This window comes from Eleutherodactylus coqui, chromosome 2 (assembly GCF_035609145.1).
Source record: "Eleutherodactylus coqui strain aEleCoq1 chromosome 2, aEleCoq1.hap1, whole genome shotgun sequence".
In the NCBI taxonomy this organism is placed as follows: domain Eukaryota; kingdom Metazoa; phylum Chordata; class Amphibia; order Anura; family Eleutherodactylidae; genus Eleutherodactylus; species Eleutherodactylus coqui.
In genome coordinates, this window is record NC_089838.1 from 15,947,696 (window position 1) to 15,967,696 (window position 20,001).

The following is a 20,001-nucleotide window of genomic DNA, read 5'->3' on the forward strand; positions in this document are numbered from 1 at the left end:
ATCACAGTACACCAATACTTGATTCTACTCATTCACAGTCCAAGAGGGAGTGTTTCAGCAGACGATGTGCATGATGCCTTCACAGCTTGTACAAGGCTTCATTGCCCACATTCTGTCAGTTTACAAGGTTTCCCTGAACATGGCTGCGCTGCACACACACCAGATGTTTTCCATTTCTGAATAAAAATGCCAACAGTGGACTCTAGAAGGTCCAAAAGTATTGTGATGTTCGTACTGATTGCTTGCTCAAGTGACATCAGATTACGCTCCTCGTTGGAAGTCTACCAACTCCACACCTGGTGGCATTCTGATTGATCTGGTTTCTGTACAGAGATATGCCTATGTGATACTCTCCTTTATACCTAATGCTCACACATCTAGTTTGCATATCCCCTTTGCCTGACAGCACATGATTGGTGGGTGTTCCAATACTTTTGTCAACATAACGTAATGACTGTGGCCCTGAACACATAGTTAGGTCAATAAAGACATGGTACAATGAGATTACTGCAAAGAAACTTGAATAGCCTCCTCAGAGCTCTGACCTCAACCTCTCAACACTTTTTGGATCAATAGAAGCACTGAGTGAAAGCCAAAAGTTTCATCCCACCTCAGTGCCTGACTCTACAAATCTTTCTGTTTTTACTAAATACGCATCACTTTCCAAAAACATTCTCCACAATCTCATGGATTTCCAGAGGTGTGGAGCATGTAATAGGGCATGGAAAGGGGCCCACAACTCTATATCAACCATCAACTCATGGTTTTGAAATGAGGTGTTCAACAAGCTCATATAGGTGTGATGTTCAGGTGTATATATACTTTTGGCCATGTAGTGTATTAATAAACAATGCAAATGCTGTATGGCAAATTAACTCAGGTAGTTGTTCAAACCCAGAACAGCCCAATTTCTGTTTACGTTTACTATTGAATATAGTTTTATGGATGACTGGATCTTGTGAAAAGTCAAGTCACAGTAATAATTGTCTATAACTGTGAATAAGTACATGTTAGGGAGGGTGATGTTTTGAAAGTGAATCATAGAATCATAAAATCATAGAGTTGGAAGGCACATCCAGGGTCATCTGGTCTAACCCCCTGCTCAGGTCAGGATTCACCAAATCATCCTAGATAGATGTCTGTCAGGCCTCTGTTTGAAGACTTCCATAGAAGTCTCCCTGTGGCAACCTTTTCCGCTCATTGATCACTCTCACTGTCAGAAAGTTTTTTCTAATATCTAATCTGTGTCTCCTCCCTTTCAGTTTCATCCCATTGCTTCATATTTGTAGACAGCTATTAAGTCTCCCCTAAGCCTTCTTTTTTGCAAGCTGAATATTCCCAGATCTGATTTGCAGACCGCTCACCATCTTGGTAACTCTTCTCTGAACTTTCTCAAGTTTGTCGATTGTCTTTTTTAAATTGGGGTGCCCAGAACTGGACCCAGTATTCCAGATGAAGACTAAGGAAGAGTAGAGGGGGATAATTACCTCATGTGATCTGGACTCTATGCTTCTCTTAATACATCCCAGAATTGTGTTTGTCTATTTTGCTACTGCATCACATTGTTGACTCATATTCAATCTGTGATCTCTTAGTATACCCAAGTCTTTTTCACATGTGCTGCTGCTTAGCTCAATTCCTCCCATTCTGTATGTGTTTTTTTAAAATTTTCTTGCCCAGATGAAGGCCTTTGTATTGCTTCTTGTTAAATACCATTCTGTTAGTTGCTGCCCACTCTTCAATCTTGCCCAGATCTTTTTGAATCTTCCCTCTTCTCCAGTGTTATCCAACCCTCCTAGCTTTGTGTTGTCAGCAAATTTGATCAGTTTTCCCTTAATTCTCTCCTGTAAATCATTTATAAAAATGTTGAATGAAAACAAAGGTTTGGTACCGTGTGATTACTCTCTGCAAGAGAAACCATGTAATCTTGTAGATATGATACCTTTCAATGGCTAACAAAAATACATGATGTTATAGCGAGTTTCTGAACCTATCAAGGTTCTTCTTCAGGCTGAAATGGAATAGATCCGAAGAGGCATGAATATTTATACACACTTATGACACACAAGTCACAGACAATGATGTTATTGGTTTGAATATAAAAAGGAATACTGCAACAGAGACAAGCATTTTTAACTAGGCACTGATAAGGGAGTGAATGTCCTATGGTCTCTGAATTACTGTTGGGGGGTCATCAGGCAAGGAATGCTGCAACAGGTGCACAAACATTTTTAACTAGACACTGATAAGGGAGTGAAAGTTTATGGTCCCCGAATTACTGTTTGAGGGGGCTCACCAGGCCAGCAGTCTTATCTGTGTTATAGATGTCTTATACCTGCCATTCACCCATAAAACCTCTGCAATAATTCAATCCCCCGTGGAACGTGTCAAAAGTTGTTATACATTTATATTCCCAAATTTTCTACGGCTTTGTGACTTCAAACCACTCTTCAATATCAAAACTCTCATATCTCCTATGTTATGTCCAGGATTAGAAAGTGCTCGGCCACAGGTAATTCTGTCTTCCTGTGTTTAATTGTAGGGCGATGCGATCTCATCCTCGCTTTCAGTTTTTGCCCTGTTTCTTCAACATAAAGGCCCCCAACAGGACATTTACTGCACAGGATTTGGTACACAACATCAGACGTGGAACATGTGACTGTCCCTGGGATCTTATAGTCCTGCTGTGTGTTGGGGATCCGTATCCTGTCCGCGGTCAGTACATGTCAGCAGGTCTTGCAGCTCCTTACATTACAGAGATAAGTTCCTTTTTGTGTCAGAAGGTAATGCACTCCTCATTATAAGGTTCCTAAAATTTGGAGGTTGCCTGTCATACAGAAGCGGAGGGTCAGAGAATATTCCCATAGAACCCCGAGAGGCTCGCAAGCTCGCTATAACATCATGTATTTTTGTTAGCTATTAAAAAGGTATCATATCTGCAAGATTAAGTGGTTTCTCTTGCAGGTAACAATCACATTAAAAATGTTGACCAACACTGGGCCCAGGAAAGAGCCTTGTGGTACCCCACTTGATACACTCTTCCACTTGGATGTGCAGCCATTTATAACCCCTCTTTCAGTATGATCACTCAGCCAGTTGTGTATCCACCTAACAGTTGCCTTGTCAATCCCATATTTGGTCATTTTTTCAATAAGAATGGTATGAAATACTTTTTCAAAGTTCATTTCGCATAAGCAAGATAATCCAGTATGGTCTGTATTTGCAATAATCCTTAACCACTAAGTGTTTTTTCTTTTAGGCACTTCCAGTGTTGCCCGGGCTTGGAGCGCTACATTTGATGAGCTCGTTGGGAAAAAAATAGGAAACTTTTTCAGCAGGACGATGCCTGTTAATGTGCCAGGATTCGCAGAATACCCAGATATCTTCGCTGTGTGCCTCATACTAATTCTTGCAGGTATTAAAGGGGTACTATGACTTTAGGATTTAGGGGTTATGTGAGAGCAAAAAAAAGGTCTGTTAATTTTTTTTTCATTTATAGCCCCATTCTTGTCCATGGACTGTGTCTGTCTGGTAATGCAGCTTTCAGTACTATTCAAGTACTGCTCAATATATTTTGCATGAGTCTGCTTTCTGTTGGCCATATAGTCTCAACTCGATGTAGATAGTATTTGAATAGTATTAGTATATTGAATAGGTAGGTAGATAGCTAGATATGCAATAGATAGATCAGATACAACTTTGTGACTTGAAGGTGCATCATATATTGTCTTTTTTTCCATACCAGGGCTTCTTTCTTTTGGAGTAAAGGAGTCCACCACAGTGAATAAAGTCTTCACAACCATCAACATGATTGTCTTGGCATTTGTTATAGTGAGTGGATGTGTTAAAGGAGACCTGAGGAACTGGGAGATCACAGAGGAAGAACTCAATGTAGCCATTTGGAGCAGGAGGTATTTTTTAGCCTGTATTTGGGGGTCATACACAGTTACAAGAAATAGTAAGTTAAGCTTTAAATTTAATAATGGGTAGATTCCTTTTTAGAAGCAATCACCTCCACCAAATGTTCTCTGTAGCTGCTAGTAAGATTCGCACAATGATGTGAAAAAATTTTGGACCATTTGTCCCTGAAAATGTGCTAAAGTTCATCAAGATTTCTGGGAGGCCTTGCATGCACAGCCCTTTTCAGGTCTTGCCACAGCATCTTGATAGGGTTACAGTCAGGACTCTGACCTGGGCATTCCAAAACATATATCTTCAACTAAAGAATGCTTAAAATAGACAATTTACTTGCGTGCTTTGACACTGTCTTATTGCATCACCAGCTTGATATCATGGAAGGCTGCCCTTACATTTTCCTGTAATAGGTCTTTATACACTTTACAATTGATTGTTTCCTCAATCATCACAAGACATCCAGGCCCTGAGGTAGTAAATTAGCACCAAACCATGATGCCCCCTCCAGCAAGCTTCACAGTTGGATGAGGTCTTGGTGTTGATGTGCAGTGGGCTTCTTCCTCCAAACATTGCATTGTGCATTAGTGCTAACAAGTTCCACTTGTGACTCCTCTGTCCATAGAATATTTCCCAAAAGCATATGACATGGGTTGCAATTTTGTTTGGCCAGCATGGACACCATTCTTCAGTGTTTTTCTAACAGTGGATGCCTAAATAGAGGTTCTTGCAGTTTGTAGGTCTTTTGCTCTTCCCCTTAGGTTCTTTCTCACCTACTTCATGATTGCTTGCTGTACTATTGGAGTTATCTTAACAGGATACCAACACCTAGGGAGAGTCGAACCGTCCTGAATTTTCTGTATTTGAAGTCTAACTATGGATTGATGTACACCCAGGTCTGAAGCAAAGTTTTTGTAGCCTTTACCAGCTTCATATGTCTCTATGATATATCTTCTGAAAGTTGTTAGTGTTGAGACACGACTAACACCAATCTTTCTAGAGAAGAACAGATTTGTCAGTTACCAGCCTTTGTGTGTCTTCATTTAATAGGCAAAGTCCAACCTCATCTCCTTAATTTAAATATCTTTTGCAAATTAGTTATTCTAGAAGGCATTAACACATTTGATTTTACTCCCTACATTGTGGATGATTACTCAATGTGCTCAATAAAAGATAGGAATGGTACAGTTGTTTGTGTTACTAGTTTAGCTAATTTGTCTATACAGTAGTTGTGATTTACAAATCAATCAGTCCACATTTTATTAGTAATCAATACAAAAATCCTGATCATTCCAAAGGGTTCGTTTACTTTTTCTTTCAACTGTACCAAAGTAATTGATGTAATTTAACTTAACTTGGGTATTGAGCCATAAAGCAGAAGATACCATGAATCCTACTATTACATATGCTTGGCAGCAACCATTAAAGCTAAATACTGCAACATTAGCAAGTGAGAAACTGCCTTGAGCTTTATGATCCTGATTGTTACATGTGCTGCTGGGATCTGTAGTTCTAAGCTTCCTAGCAGCACAGTCCTCACAGGGTTAATTGATTGAGCTGGCTGGGTGTGGGATTTCCTCCTAGCCGATCTCCTGGGTCTGTGCTCACATATAAACCCAGCTCATGGTCAGTCTCTGTATGGCCCCTAGAGTGAGCAGTCATGAGTCTGTTGAAGTTTGCTGTGACCTGCTATCTGTGTTTTGTTGCAGCTTGCTGTGTGATCTGTGCCTTGCTGTTCATGTCCGTTTGTACGTTTATTTTGTGTCAGTTTGCTCTGCTGAGTTTGTCTGCTATGTCTGCGCTAGGTTGGCCCCTAGGGCCCTCTAGTAGACGTGTCTTGCTAGTGTAGGGACTGCAAGAAACGAGGGGCCTTGCCGGGGCTTGCAGCTTAAGTTCATTGGCTAATGTACGAACTAACACCTCACATTTATATTCAGCTTATCATCTGTTACTAGTGTTTGCACTGTGGCTGCTGTATGCTGTGTATTCTGGCTCTGTGTGTCCTGTGGTTCAGTCCCTGTCATGTGGCATGTGAATGCATCCTGTTCTGGTGTGTGGCTGCTAGGATCAGCTAGGGCCCAGATCCGAAGACCGCTGGGCTGCCCTTATTGGGGCAATGTCCCCGCTTAGGTAGGACACTGCCATCCTCCCGTGTAGAACAGGGCCACTTTGCATGAAACCCGTGTGCGTACCCAGTCCCTTTGGTTGCGATCATGTGGGCCCCGTGCTTAGTTTGCCCACACGATAATAACATAATGCACTTTTGTAAGTGGGTGTCCACTTGTACCACGATATAGGATAATACGAAACAACTTCAAGAGAAATTAACTTTTTTTTTTTTTAGGGGACGTTTACTTAGCCAAAATAATTAACAAACAAACAGAGGTAGCTGGCACCTCAGGTGCCCATCGCAGAGTTACATCACAGTGCATAAATACAGAAATATAAAAGCCATCATTATTAATGTATGTGCGTACATTCCTCCTGACACATAATATTAGGCTATAAAATCTTAAATAACTTTGTCAACTATTGATAATCAAAAAAACATAAAGAAAAGAGGGACTTTAAGTCCGGAGACCAAGTGCAACAGAAAAAAAAGAAGAAAAACCCCAAAGAGGAACAACACTCCCACCCCCCCACCCCCCCTCTTCCCTTACCACTTCCCCAAACAACACAGCGAGACTCTTAAAATGAAAGATTTAGCTTAAAAGACAGGCCAAGCGGGTGTCCTCCAACTCATTTTCTCCTTAATATCTAAACAGGCATTCCCATTACCTTCACTGACTATGTAAGAGAGGACGTTAACGCCCCAAAGTCTCCAAAAAGCAGATTCTGGAAAACGGTGCAGGTTCGGCAGATTGGGGTTATTCCACAGGGGAATATGTGTGGACCACATGGCTCTCTCCTTAGGGGTTAGTTGCAAGGCCCAGCACCAAATTTCGAGTGTTACCAGTATAGGAATGGGCAAAGGGACAATAGAAGATGAGGGATGATGCGTTAGCAGTCCCCTCAGGCTCTGGTTAGGGCCTGCCACCCTGCGCTCCAGGCCCACCACTGGGTTATAATCTGACAAAGACAGCCACCATCCAGCGTACACCAACTGGCCAGCCAGATAATAGTAGTAGAGGTGGGGTAAGGCTAATCCTTCCCAGCTCACCGTAAGGCACAGGGTCTCCAATCTAATCCTGCCTGGAGTGCCCCTCCACAAAATACATAGTACAATCCCACGTAGCTTGTAAAAAACGTGTTTGGAATTAGGGTAGGGGAATTATGCAAGATATACAGGAATTTCGGCAGTAGTTTCATTTTTAGCCTATTGATTCTGCCTACTAGAGTAAGCTCAGGAGGGTCACTAGATGAAGGTCATAAAAAGTAAAGACCTCCGCTGACACGTTTATGCCTATATACATTGTTTGAGTTGTCCAACTCAGCAGGGTGGGCAGAGGAAGGCCAACCACTGCCATTAGGTGGGTTTTGTCCCAGTTAACCCTAATGTCAGAGTGCAGGCCAAATGCATCAAAGATAACTAATGCAGAGTCAAGAGAAGACTCCGGGTCCTGGAGAAAGATGTCATCCACATATAGAGCTATGCACTCTTCATAGTTATCCCTTTACAGTTGGTGATGTTCGAACTTGGATTACAAGAGGCTCTATAGCAAGGGCAAACAACTCAGGGGACAATGGGCAGCCTACCCAAGGGAAATTGGGCAGAAACATGGATATTGGTTTTAATATTGGCCACCGGAGAGTCATACAGGATCCCAACCCTTTTAATAAAAGTTGGCCCGAATCCAAATCATTGCATCACTACCCACAAGTACTTCTAGTCTCCTGAGTCAAAGGCCTTTGCCTGGTCTATAAATACCAGTGTGCGCGTCCCACAGTTAGTGTGCTCATACGTCAGATAACTGAAAAGTCATCTTAGATTCCGGTCTTTAACTTTTCCAGGCATGAAGCCAGACTGGTTAGCATATACGATCTCCCTAACAACTAGGTTTATATGCGTAGCCAATATTTTTGCAAGGATTTTAACGTAATTATTAAGGAGTGAGATGGGGCGATAAGAGCCGCAGTCTGTAGTGTTCTTCCCAGTTTTAGGGATCATGATAATTAGTGCCTTGCACATGGTATCTCGCAGAGCACCCTCCCACACGATTGAGTTATATAGTGTTAGAAGTCGAGTGGGCCAAGAATTCCACATTCTTTTTATACCACTGCCCAGGTAGCCTGTCTACACCCGGCGATTGATGGCATCCAATATTTCCTCTGTACTCAGGGCACCATCTAGGTAGGTCACCTTATCCTGGCTCAGTGTAGGGAAGGGGATATCATCAAGATAGGCTATTAGCTGATCATCAGAGCAGTTAAGTTTGGAGGCATATAGATCTCTATAAAATTGGGCAAATGTTTGGTCAACAAGTTTGGGGTCATTTATTAGGGCGCCTGAGGCATCACGTATCGCTGTAATTCGTCGAAGTGATTGATCTTCTTTGGTCAAGTAGGCCAGCAAGTGACCGTTTTTATCCCCCTGGTGAGGGGAATAAAAACCTGGTGGCAGAAATAAAGATGTTTCTTTTTTGTATATTCAATAAGTAGCAGTTTATATTCCCATCGCAGGTTATTTAGATTTAAGTAAGTTTCCAGGAAAGGATCTGCTATGTGTTTGGCCTCTGCTGAGTCGAGTCCAAGTCTAATCAGGTGGCCCACAGGGACCTTCTATGCTCGGCTATGGCAGAGGTGAAGGACTCCCTGGTAAAAGCCTTAAAAGCATCCCATACAACTAGCTTTGAGGCAGTCCTCTTATTGACCCCCCAGTAGATCCTGGCCTTCTGCTCCACATACTCATGCACTTCCTCCTGTGCCAGCCACAGGGGGTTAAGTCTCCACATAGGGCACTAACCATCAACTCCAAGGTTGAAGATCAAGAGCGGAGAATGATCTGGTATGCTTCTAAGCAGGTAGGAGACATCACGCACCATAGGGAGACAGCTCAAGGAGCCAAAGCGTAGGTCAGTATGGGAGAAGGCATTATATGTTAGCGTGTGACACGAATAGGTGGAGTCAAGTGGGTGTCGCAAGTGTCATATTTCCTGTAATAGGTAGGAGTGGGGCCATGTAGGCAAACGAGTTGGTACCGAGGCAGCTGGAGTGAGGCAGTCCCACACTGGATCCAAGATCAGGTTGAAGTCCTCCATAAATATTATTGGGGCTGGATCGAGGAAAGCCACCTGTACCATCACCCCATAGAGCATTTTAATATCAGCAGGGGGCGGTAGATAAATATTAATTATCGTGAGGAGACGGCCATAAAAGGTGCCCTAAAGGATCAAGAAATACCCCCCCACCCCGGGCCAATATGTATTGGTCAGAAAACAAACTGGGCCGACTTAGCCACCAAGATACTGACCCCTCAAGCGTAGTTAGGATATGTAGCATGGTACGCAGGTGTGCCCTGGAGGTGTGTCTCTGGATATAGTATTATATAGGGGGAGTGAATTTTAAGGAAGTTGAAGATCGGCACTGTTTTAAATCTAGAATTCAGGCCCCTGACATTCCAAGAGACAAGTTTGAGATGCATACGAGCACAGATCACCCATACAGTATCCAGAAAGAGTTGCAGCAAGATGAAGTGAGGTAGCAAGAAAGAGTCAGCTCACACTTATAAACACTAACAAGGGAAGTTCACATTTAGATTTTTGCTGTAGGGTCCACTTTTCTGTATATGCTCTTGTGTTCGTAGTAGTAGACCCCTTTTATTAAATCCTTTCAGATACGATTGAGCACGGACATAATACCCATGATACTTTGTAATTGTAGGTATTTAGAGCATCCAAATGGCTTGCACCTTTAGAAAATAGCAGTCAATGTTGATTTAACATGACTTTATTGAAAAACATTTTTTTAACCATCATACCAACAGTAACCATTCTGCAGGTGGCAATATAACTGGTACATATGGAGTTGGTGGATTCATGCCATTTGGATTTAGTGGCACACTGGCAGGAGCAGCTACTTGTTTCTATGCCTTTGTTGGGTTTGACTGCATTGCAACCACAGGTATGTATGTACTTGGTACAACGACAACCATTTGTAATGTGTTTTTCTCATAAGGGACTCAATAAAACAAGAGAAAATGTAGTAAACTATTTATGGCCTATCCTCAGGATAGGTCATCAATAAAACGGTTGGGGTCTGTCACCCAGGATCATCAATGATCAACTGTTCTCTGGACTGCTGCTTTCATGTATGGAGCTGATTTCTGCAAGTAGTAGACAGCTCTGTTCCCACTGCAGTGGCCAGGCTTGGTATTGCAGGCTGAGTTCTTCTTACAATGAACGGGAACTTAGCCTGTAACAGCAAGACACTGCCACTTTTCTTATCAAAAGCAATTACTACACCTATTATAGACTAATAGGAATGCTGATAGGCATAATACACTGCAATACAGAAGTACTGCAATGTATTATGAGTGAACAAGCTTAATTCCTTCGAAATCACTGAAGGTAAATTTATGTCACGCACTCAGCTGGCGATCGCGGCCTTTCAAGGAAAGAAAAAATTAAAGGTTAGCAGGGTCGCTGGCAGCGAGCACGGGCGGATTGCGTGCGGCATTCACCACACGGAATCTGTGCATACCGTGCGCATGAGGCCTAATTGTCCCTTGTAAAAAGGCCATTAGTATAGGTAATTGTATAGTATAGGGTTAGTTTGTAATAATTTATCTAGAAATAAATGACATTTATAAGGGTACGGTCACAGGGAATGGATTGTGGTGCAGATCTGCAGCTGATTTCACCCTTTCAAATGTAGGGGTAAAGGCTGTTGTATATCCACATCAAAATCTGCGTAAAAATCTGCACCAGTAGTGTAAAGAAAATCTACACCAAATCTACTACGTGCGCTCATACCCTTACAATAATTAGTTATATCAGTCATCAATGCCATGTTTATGCATCAAAAATGCTACATTAAATATAACTGAAAACGAAAAACAGTATGGGTCAAAATATTTAAAATTAATCGTAAATTATAAAGTCGCCTAAATTGCTCCGAAACATGCACATTATTTTAATTGAGCTTCCAAAATAAATAAACAATTAGTGCGGTATGTATGTACATATTTGACATACTGCCATTGATTAAATGAAAAAACAACAAATTTTTAAAATTTTCCTGAATTTTTTGGCGCTTATAATAAATAAAGTTCAATTTGTGGTGAAAAAACAATGTCAGCAATACTTGGATGAATAAAAGCTTTACGGGGTAATTTTCCGTTAGGCCAGACTCACAGTGCGTACGGCACTTAACTGTATTGCAGTTAGTCATGTACAATACAATGACGCAAGTATCCTCAGCCCATACGTAATATTAATAGCGTATGGGCTGAGGGTACCTGCGTCATTGTAAAAACAGATACAACTATTGATGACATACAGATGTAATGTTATCCTTAACACATCTGTATTACGGATTATTATAGACGTGTAAAATATGCTCTTCTGAAACTGAAGCACTTTCTGATGACTGGGAATTAAAAAATTCCCACCTCCAGAAAGTTCGGCTCTGATTGGCTTAGAGCTCAGTCAATCACAGGCAGCGCTCAGCCATTCATTGAATGACAGCTGAACGCTGCCTGTGATTGGTCACAGCACCCAGCCAACTAGAGGCAGCTCTCAGCCATTCATTGAATGGCTGAGCGCTGTGACCAATCACAGACAGCGCTCAGCTGTCATTCAATGGATTGCTGCCTGTGATTGGCTGAGCGCTCAGCTAATCAAACCAGCACTTTTTGGAGGCGGAGATTTTTAAATTTCCGGCCATCAGAAAATGCTTCAGAGCAGTCCCAGCATGAAATAGAGAAGACACGCTGGAGCCCCAACTGGAGAGTAATGTGTGTGTGTGTATATATATATATATATATATATATATATATATATATATATATATATTAATTTTTTTTATTACACCAGCTAGGGATGATTTTCAGGGAAGGGCTTATATTTCAAGCCCTTCCCTGAAAAATCACTGTAAGGGTTGCCTGCCCCCCACTGCTTTCAATGGGGCCAGCTGCAGTAGGGCCGTCTCAATTAAAAGCAATGGGCAGGGAGCTTCGGTCACGCGCATTTTAAACATGCATGGGGCGGGTTTTTTTCTTGCACACATAGGTGCGCAAAATGCTACGCTCATTTTGGTGAGCCCTAAAATGGTATGAATGAAAACGTCCACTAATCCAATAAAAAGCAGGTTTTCACAGAGTAAAACAGTTATTGCTCTCAGAATACAGTGCGATAAAAACTTATTAGATTTTTTTTAAACAAAGTGGTTTTCTTGTACAAAAGTAGTAAAACAAAAAAAACATATATGAAATTACTATCTGTGTAATCATACTCACCCACATGCCATTTTATACCGCATTGTGAACACAAAAACAAACCCATATAATTGCAGAATTTCTGTTTTTGTCCATACCCTCAAAAAATTACAAAAAGTTTTTCGACTTATCAAATGTCATCAAAAACTAATAATCATTCGTCTATGTCAATGGAAAATACAAATATTCTGGCTCTTGGGTTTAAAATTAGTGAGTTTGTCTGTACGAGTGCAGCAAAGGAAATAGTGATTACTATGTCTACAGGTCTATGAATGAACGCTATCTATTTTCAGGAGAGGAGGTGAAAAACCCACAACGAGCCATACCTTTAGGAATCGTGCTATCCCTGTCCATTTGCTTCCTGGCATATTTCGGAGTATCTGCTTCTCTCACTCTCATGATGCCCTATTACCTCCTGGATTCCCGGAGTCCACTGCCGGCTGCATTTGAGTATGTTGGATGGAGTGTGGCCAAATACATTGTCGCCGTTGGCTCTTTGTGTGCATTGACCACAAGGTAAGATAGGGAATGGTTATTTTTGCTTTGTCGCATAAAATGCATGCCATATGGGTGAGGACAGCTCCCTAATACACTATCCTGTCAAAAGTAACTAGACACCCGAGCAAGAATCAAAAGTAGTATTACTTTATACTCGTATATGTTAATATTTAGTGGGCCTCCATTGGCTCCAATTCCATCTTGTGTGAATAGGGACTTAGAAGAAAAATGCAGGCGGACTAGAAAAAATGGGTGCTAAATAAGATAAATACCACACATAACAAAGGACTTAGAAAAATTCAGTCCCAATTAGTCTAAAAGTAGTGTGTATGCCTATAGACCTAAAAATGGCAGAGTTGCAGAGTGGACATGTACTGATTCCCACATTCAGAAAGTAGTTATCCTCTACTGTAGGGTGCATTCACACGAACGTATATCGGCTCGGTTTTCACGCCAAGCCGATATACGTTGTCCTCATGTGCAGGGGGGGGGGGAGGATGGAAGAGCCCAGGAGCAGGAACTGAGCTCCCGCCCCCTCTCTGCCTCCTCTCCGCCCCTCTGCACTATTTTCAATGAAGAGAGGCGGGATGGGGCGGGGCTAATTTGCGGGCCCTTAGCCCCGCCCCCGTCCCGCCTCCTCTAATTGAAAATAGTGCAGAGGGGCGGAGAGGAGGCAGAGAGGGGGCAGGAGCCTCAGTTCCTGCTTCTGGCTCTTCCAGGCTCCCCCCCCTGCAGATGAGGAGGACGTATATCGGCTCGGCGTGAAAACTGAGCCGATATACGCTCTTGTGAACGCACCCATAGATACGATAAACTTAAAGTATATAATGGAGCTAATAAAAACCAATCAAATCTTGTGTAAGTAAAGACTTGTGTAAGTAGGTGCTAGAAAAACAAACACCACACATAAAAGAATTTTCTAAAATTGGTGCGTATGCCTATAGACTTACAAATGTTGCAGAGTGGACAGGTACTGATTCCCACATTCAGAAAGTAGGAAGTATATAATAAAGCCTATAAGAGCCAATAAGGACCAATTCCATCTTGGGTAAGTAGGGACTTAGAAGAAAAATGCAGATAGACGAGTAAGAATGGATACTGAAAAAAACAAACACCACACATAAGGGGGGACTCAGAAAAAGTCCGATCGAAACATTCTTAAAAGTTGTTCACTTGCCTATGGACTATGAAGTCGGCAAAGTTGCAAAGTGACTATACACTGACTCCCACATTTGAAAAGTAAGCACCATCCCCTACTATAGATTGCACTAAACTTAAGGCATATAAGAAAGGTTGGTTTAGGACTCATTCACATGGGTGTATTGTCACTGTGTATTATGCAAGTATATCTCCCTTCCATAACACGCGGTGAATGGAGGCATTAACCCTTTCCAATCCACTGTCTGACGTCTGAAGACATTCTGATTGAAGGCTGTACACAGCTCCAATGTCGGAAGACATCCGGCAGGGTATTCTTACTGGCCGCTCTGTTGTCGGGGGGCCTCTCTAGCATGTCCCATACCGCAGTACAGGCTCTAACCAGCAGATGGCGCCATAGTATAATGGCAGAAAGAGAAAGCCCCCTAGGAAACCCTGAATCCAAAATTGGATTGCAAAGGGTTAAAAGTCAATGGACTTTCATTCTACCATTTACACCTGCGTGTGGGCACTGTGTATCGATACGCAGGAGAAATAAATCGCGGCACGCTCTATTTCTCTGTGTATCATTACCAATGATACGCAGAGAAGGGGTAGAGTTTCGATACGCATCCCTGCTCTGAACAGAGCGGAGAATTTGAAAAAGATAAAATAAAAATCACACTGCGCATGTCTATGACGTCAGATTTCCGGGCATGCACAATGACAATAACAGCGATCTTTGCCAGCTCTCTGCCCGCAGAGTGTATGGTCTGTATTGAGTACAACGCTGAGAGAGCTTCGCAGCATTGTACGCATACGCCCGTGTGAATGAGCCCTAAGCTGTGTGGTGTGAACTCATATCGGAGAGGCCCCCTATAATTGTAGATCCCTCTCTTGCCGCGGCTTACACAGGTTCTCCCTATGTTTTGAGATGTTCTCCACTTGAAGCAATGCTCCTGAGGTAGAATACCTCTGTACATAGAGAGTCCAATGAAGCATGCAACTTCTTTTTTCTGTGGGATTCGTACAAAATGCAACATAAAAAACCTCCGTATGCAATCAGAGATATATATGTGAGTACAGAAACGGCGTCATGGACCTGTATGGCTGCCCTAATAGAGCTCCGTACAAAAAAGAGTGATAATACAGCCACGTGCATGAGTCCTCACACATATATATACTGGGTTAGCAAAATTAATCTTCCTCAATTCAGAGAGCTCTGGAGGGAGTTCTGCTGCTCTAAATGAGACGAAATGTGGACAACACCCACTGTAGATGATACACTTGCAATTTTGTTTTATATAATACTAGTAATTATTAGGAAATTATAGCACCAGTGTTTCTGGTGGCGCAATGCGCCATACCACTGTGCTACATGGCACATGCATTATGATCCCCACACATTACACAAACAGCTCTACTATATCCACCCTGACCCCACACATTACACACACAGCTCTACTACATGCCACACACAGCTGTAGTACATCCATCTTGATTGCCGCACATTACACACACAGCTCTACTACATTGTACATTCATTATGATTCCCACACATCACTCACACAGCTCTTCTACATCCATTTTGATTCCCACACATTACACACACAGCACTTTACATGCGCAGCTCTACTACATGCTTGATGACCCCACACATCACACACACAGCTCTGTTATATTGTACATTTACATCCATCCTGACTCTACACATCACACACACAGCACATGACACACAGCTCTGCTACATCCTGATTCACACACATCATACACACAGCTATGGTATTCCACACATCACCTGACTCCTTTTGATACAGTGATCCCCCCCGGTCATGTGATTCCTGACCCCACCCACACAGGTGATCACATGACAGTGATGTAATCACAGGTCCTGGTAGTAGCTGGTGTCAGTTTATCCAGTATACAGTACTTTCTACCAAACTGCACAATGGCTCCTCCCACAGCAGTGTCATCACTGCAGGTCCTTCAGCCCACCGGATCTCTGTGGTGGCGATAGGTCAGTGTCTTCTGTCGGGACCACTGAGTTGTGTTTGAGATAACAGCTTAGTTGTATTCTCATTTTGTCCTCCTCTTTTCAAGAGCCCCAACTGTGTTGTTCTTCTGTGGGTCAGACCCTGTGTTTTATATATGTTGTAGGACCTTCGATGATGTCACCAGGGGCAGAGCATGACAAGCACTCACATACTTACTGACAAGTGGTCGTTAGTAGTTTGAGATATATATATATATATCCCTACAACATGTCTGTGAATGCCGTCCTTCAGATCTGACATTGATGCAGGTCTGTCACAGTAGATCTGGTCCACTATAGTGCCACCAGCTTTTTTTACTACATTTTTTTTCATAAATGGCGAGCGCATCATTTGAGGTAGCTGTTATCCAAGTTTCGGCTCATTTGGAGCAGTAGAATGCTCTCCAGAGGCCTCTGAGTTGGGGAAGTTTCGTTTTTCTAACCCTGTAATGTGCCATGCATATCAATGTTTGCTTATAGTGATGAGCAAACTTTTGAAAAGTTCAGTTTGGCTGTTTTGCAAAACAGCCAAACTGAACAAACAACTCACAGAAAGCGTACATATCCATAAAAAAAAATGACTGCCTGCGGCCATACTTACTGATATAAATATACATCAGTTCGTATGGTCGCTGACAGGGATCTATTAGTTCGAACTGAATCGGAGCCTCACCAATACCCGTACAACTGGTGCATAACACTGCCTAAGAGCCATAAAACCCCATGTATAGCACTCTTAGGTCGCCTAGGTATGTATCTAAGTACATTTGAGCTGTTTCTAAGGCAATGTTAAAATAGAAATAGAAGGATGGAAAAGAAAAAGTACAAGGAAAAAGGAGAAAGATAAACAAGAATAGGAGACGAGAAGAAGAGGGGAAAAGAAAAGGAAAAAAGAGGAGAAAAGAATCAACTTCCTTTTCCTTCTAAATAAATAAAAAAATATGTCAGGAGTGTGCCAAGCATAAAAGCACCAAAATTATGTGTTTGTCGGCAACCAGTAGATAAAAAATGAGTATCAACTCACCTGGTGCACGGTGGGATAACCCTGTGTTAAGGGGCTCCCCCCGTCACCTGTTGTCCTGGTCGGCGTGTAGGATAAGTCGTAGGTTCCACGATCCTATATTCAGGAGAGCCGCTGGGGATCCAAGCAGTCCAACGTGGGACGCTTGTAATAAAGCTTGCTCGAATGGAAGGAAAAAAGATCCGCGCTCGTGTGGATCCGACTAGTAAATCCTTGCGCTGTAACTTAACATTAAAGGGGTTTTGTCATTACAAAAAAAATTATCTAAACTTACCTATTCCTTCCCTGTCTGTCTCTTTATCACATCTTCTCCTGGTTGAGCTTCTCCAGTGCCCCAGATCAGCTCACTGCAGGCTGGGCCCAGCTTGTTATGAAGGCTGCTCATCACAAACTCCTTCCTGCTGGGTCAGTGAAGGTCACATCCCTGTGCTGTAGCTTCACTGCCTAGGAAGGAATTGTAATCTATTTCAGAGGCAGCTCGCATGAGCAATCTCTGAAGAAGATAGGCAGTCCTCCTGCTGACCTGTGAGCTGTGACGTAATGTACATTGGCAGACTGCCAACCAAATGTACACCTCACAGGAAGGAGAAGAATCAGGCAGCTGGAGGTAAAGTGAGCCCCCTGACTGCAGGAGACAGGAGAGGATAAGGGAGGTGAAGATCTTGTAAGTAGAATGATGGTGGAGGAATAGATAAGTAGAGCATTTTTCTTCTCATGGCCGCAACTCACCTCTCACCCGCGCCGGCAGCCGAATCTTTTCTTCCGAGCGGGGAGATACTCACTAAGGACAATGCTCGATCGAGTAATTGTCCTTAATGAGTACGCTCGCTCATCTCTATATCTAATCTATATATCCAAAACATCTCTTTACGGTGCAAATTAACATCAGATTTTGTAGATATATATTCAAGTGGAGGGATTTTTAGATCTCGATAGTTTGCATTAGGGATATCGTTAAAATGCCTTGTTATGCCATGTGAGCGAAAGTTCTTCTTTATATTCAATTTTCCTTCTGCTGCCCTTAATTTTAAAAGGAAGAGAAAATAAGGAGGAGGAAGAAGAATTAGAATTTTAGTGGGCTTATGCTGAAGCAAAGTTTTGGTAAATTTCGACCTGAAACAGGGCTTGACTGTTTAGGTTTGCTCAAAAAAACTAATTGTATACATACTGCTGTAGGTTTACACCATGGTATATGGAGGTCAATATAACATATATCACCGTGTGTCTGCTCACTTGCTGTACATCGGAATCTGATTTGATCTTAAGATTTGCTAAATGTTGAGAGAAATGTCTACTTTATGTATCCCCCTTTTCATAATTTACCCTGCAACCTTTGCCTTTGTAGTTTGCCAATGATACTTTTTATTAGTCTTCTAGGGTCTATTTTCCCGATGCCTCGGATTCTGTTTGCTATGGCTAGAGATGGACTACTTTTTCAACCGTTGTCCCGTGTTAGCAGCCGGCAGAGTCCAGTAATTGCCACCATGACATCTGGAGTTGTGGCAGGTATATAATTATTTGTTTTGTATTCTCTCCAGTATTTTAGCCAGGACTGATGTAAGGGGCTGTCCCTGGGCCCAAAATTTTTATAGAGCCTTAGTGTATAATAGCCTGATAAGGGACTAAGATAATATTCTGCTCTGCAATCACTTCCAGTTGTCATCAAGCAGAGCATTGAGAGCTTCATCCAACCACGGAGAAAGCTGTTTGGCTATCATGTTCTGTGGCAGCACAGTTCTCCACATCTCCTGTTCTGCACTAATCGGAAGAAGAAACACTTATTGTAACCCTCCAGTTTTGGGACACAGTTCTGTCCAGGACTGGAAGGGATGGGGTATATGTGCTGTCCTTCTAAACTGCTAGTTTCTGCCACATTTTTGGTTATCTAAGATAATTAAACTAGATAATTAACCTCTAGACCACCAGGTATTTACTACTGACCTTATTTCTCTGCTCTAGACCAGGGGTCCCCAACTCCAGTCCTCAGGGACCACCAACACGTCATGTTTTCAGGATATCCTATGGTAAGAACACCTGTGGTAATGTCTGAGGCACTGACAATAATTAGATCACCTGTGTAACACTGAGGAAATCCTGAAAACACGACCTGTTGGTGGTCCCTAAGGACTGGAGTTGGGGACCCCTGCTCTAGACCACCGGGGATTTAACTACAAAGACATTTTCACTGCCCTAGACTACCAGGGATGTTGTCATTTACCCATTCCCTGTTTTAGACTATCTATAAGTCTTTGTTAACCCCTTCATTACTCTAGCAAACAGGGATGCCTCCATTACCTCCTTCACCACCGTAGTCCACCAGAGAAGTCAGGGAAGTCACGGTTAACCTCTACACTGTTTTAGAGCTCCAGGGATGTTACCATCATTCCCATTTCCCTGCAACTGCCCAAAATTATGTGCCAATATATGATGGTATTATTTAAGTATTGGATTGCAATATTAATTTGAATCTTCATGGTAGTATTAGTTGCACATTGCATGGCAATATTACTATATTTTGGCACCATTTGGTGGCATTATGTGAGTACTGCATATATTATATACCAGATGTTTTTTTTTTTTAAAGGGAACCTATCAGATCCTTTAAGCTGCCTTGGCTGCAGACCGCATGGTATTGTGACAGATACACTGATTTCACTGGTGTGTACGTCAAAACACTTACAAGAGTTACAAGATCACTAAATGGAAATCAATGGGTTTGTCACTATACCCTGTTGTCTCCATCCAGGGCAGCTTAGGGGACCCGAGCAATTGCAACCACTTCCTGACCAGAATTTTTGCTCCTATTCCTTACCAGCATGCCCACCTGAACATTTATAGTCTTTAGGAATTCAGGAACAGGTTATGATCTTCTTACCAAAAGTCATTGTCTTTCTTTCATGCCACAATGACATCTTAGAAAATACGTGTTTTATAACAGAATTAATTAAGAATTGAATATTTAATTACATTTAATGTGTAAAATAATAATAAAGTAGGCAAACATTTATAACAACAAACTCTCTGGTT

General features: G+C 42.2%; 1 protein-coding gene across 1 annotated transcript in view; it reads left to right on the top strand.

Moving 5' to 3' along the window:
• LOC136609902 (cationic amino acid transporter 2-like) overlaps positions 1-20,001 on the top strand; it is a 53,685-nt gene that overhangs the window by 15,759 nt on the left and 17,925 nt on the right. The window contains exons 4-8 of the mRNA XM_066589191.1: positions 3,260-3,415; positions 3,746-3,911; positions 9,836-9,972; positions 12,580-12,802; positions 18,344-18,480. Of these exons, the coding sequence (XP_066445288.1) occupies positions 3,260-3,415; positions 3,746-3,911; positions 9,836-9,972; positions 12,580-12,802; positions 18,344-18,480 (819 nt within the window). The remainder of the gene's footprint in view (positions 1-3,259; positions 3,416-3,745; positions 3,912-9,835; positions 9,973-12,579; positions 12,803-18,343; positions 18,481-20,001) is intronic.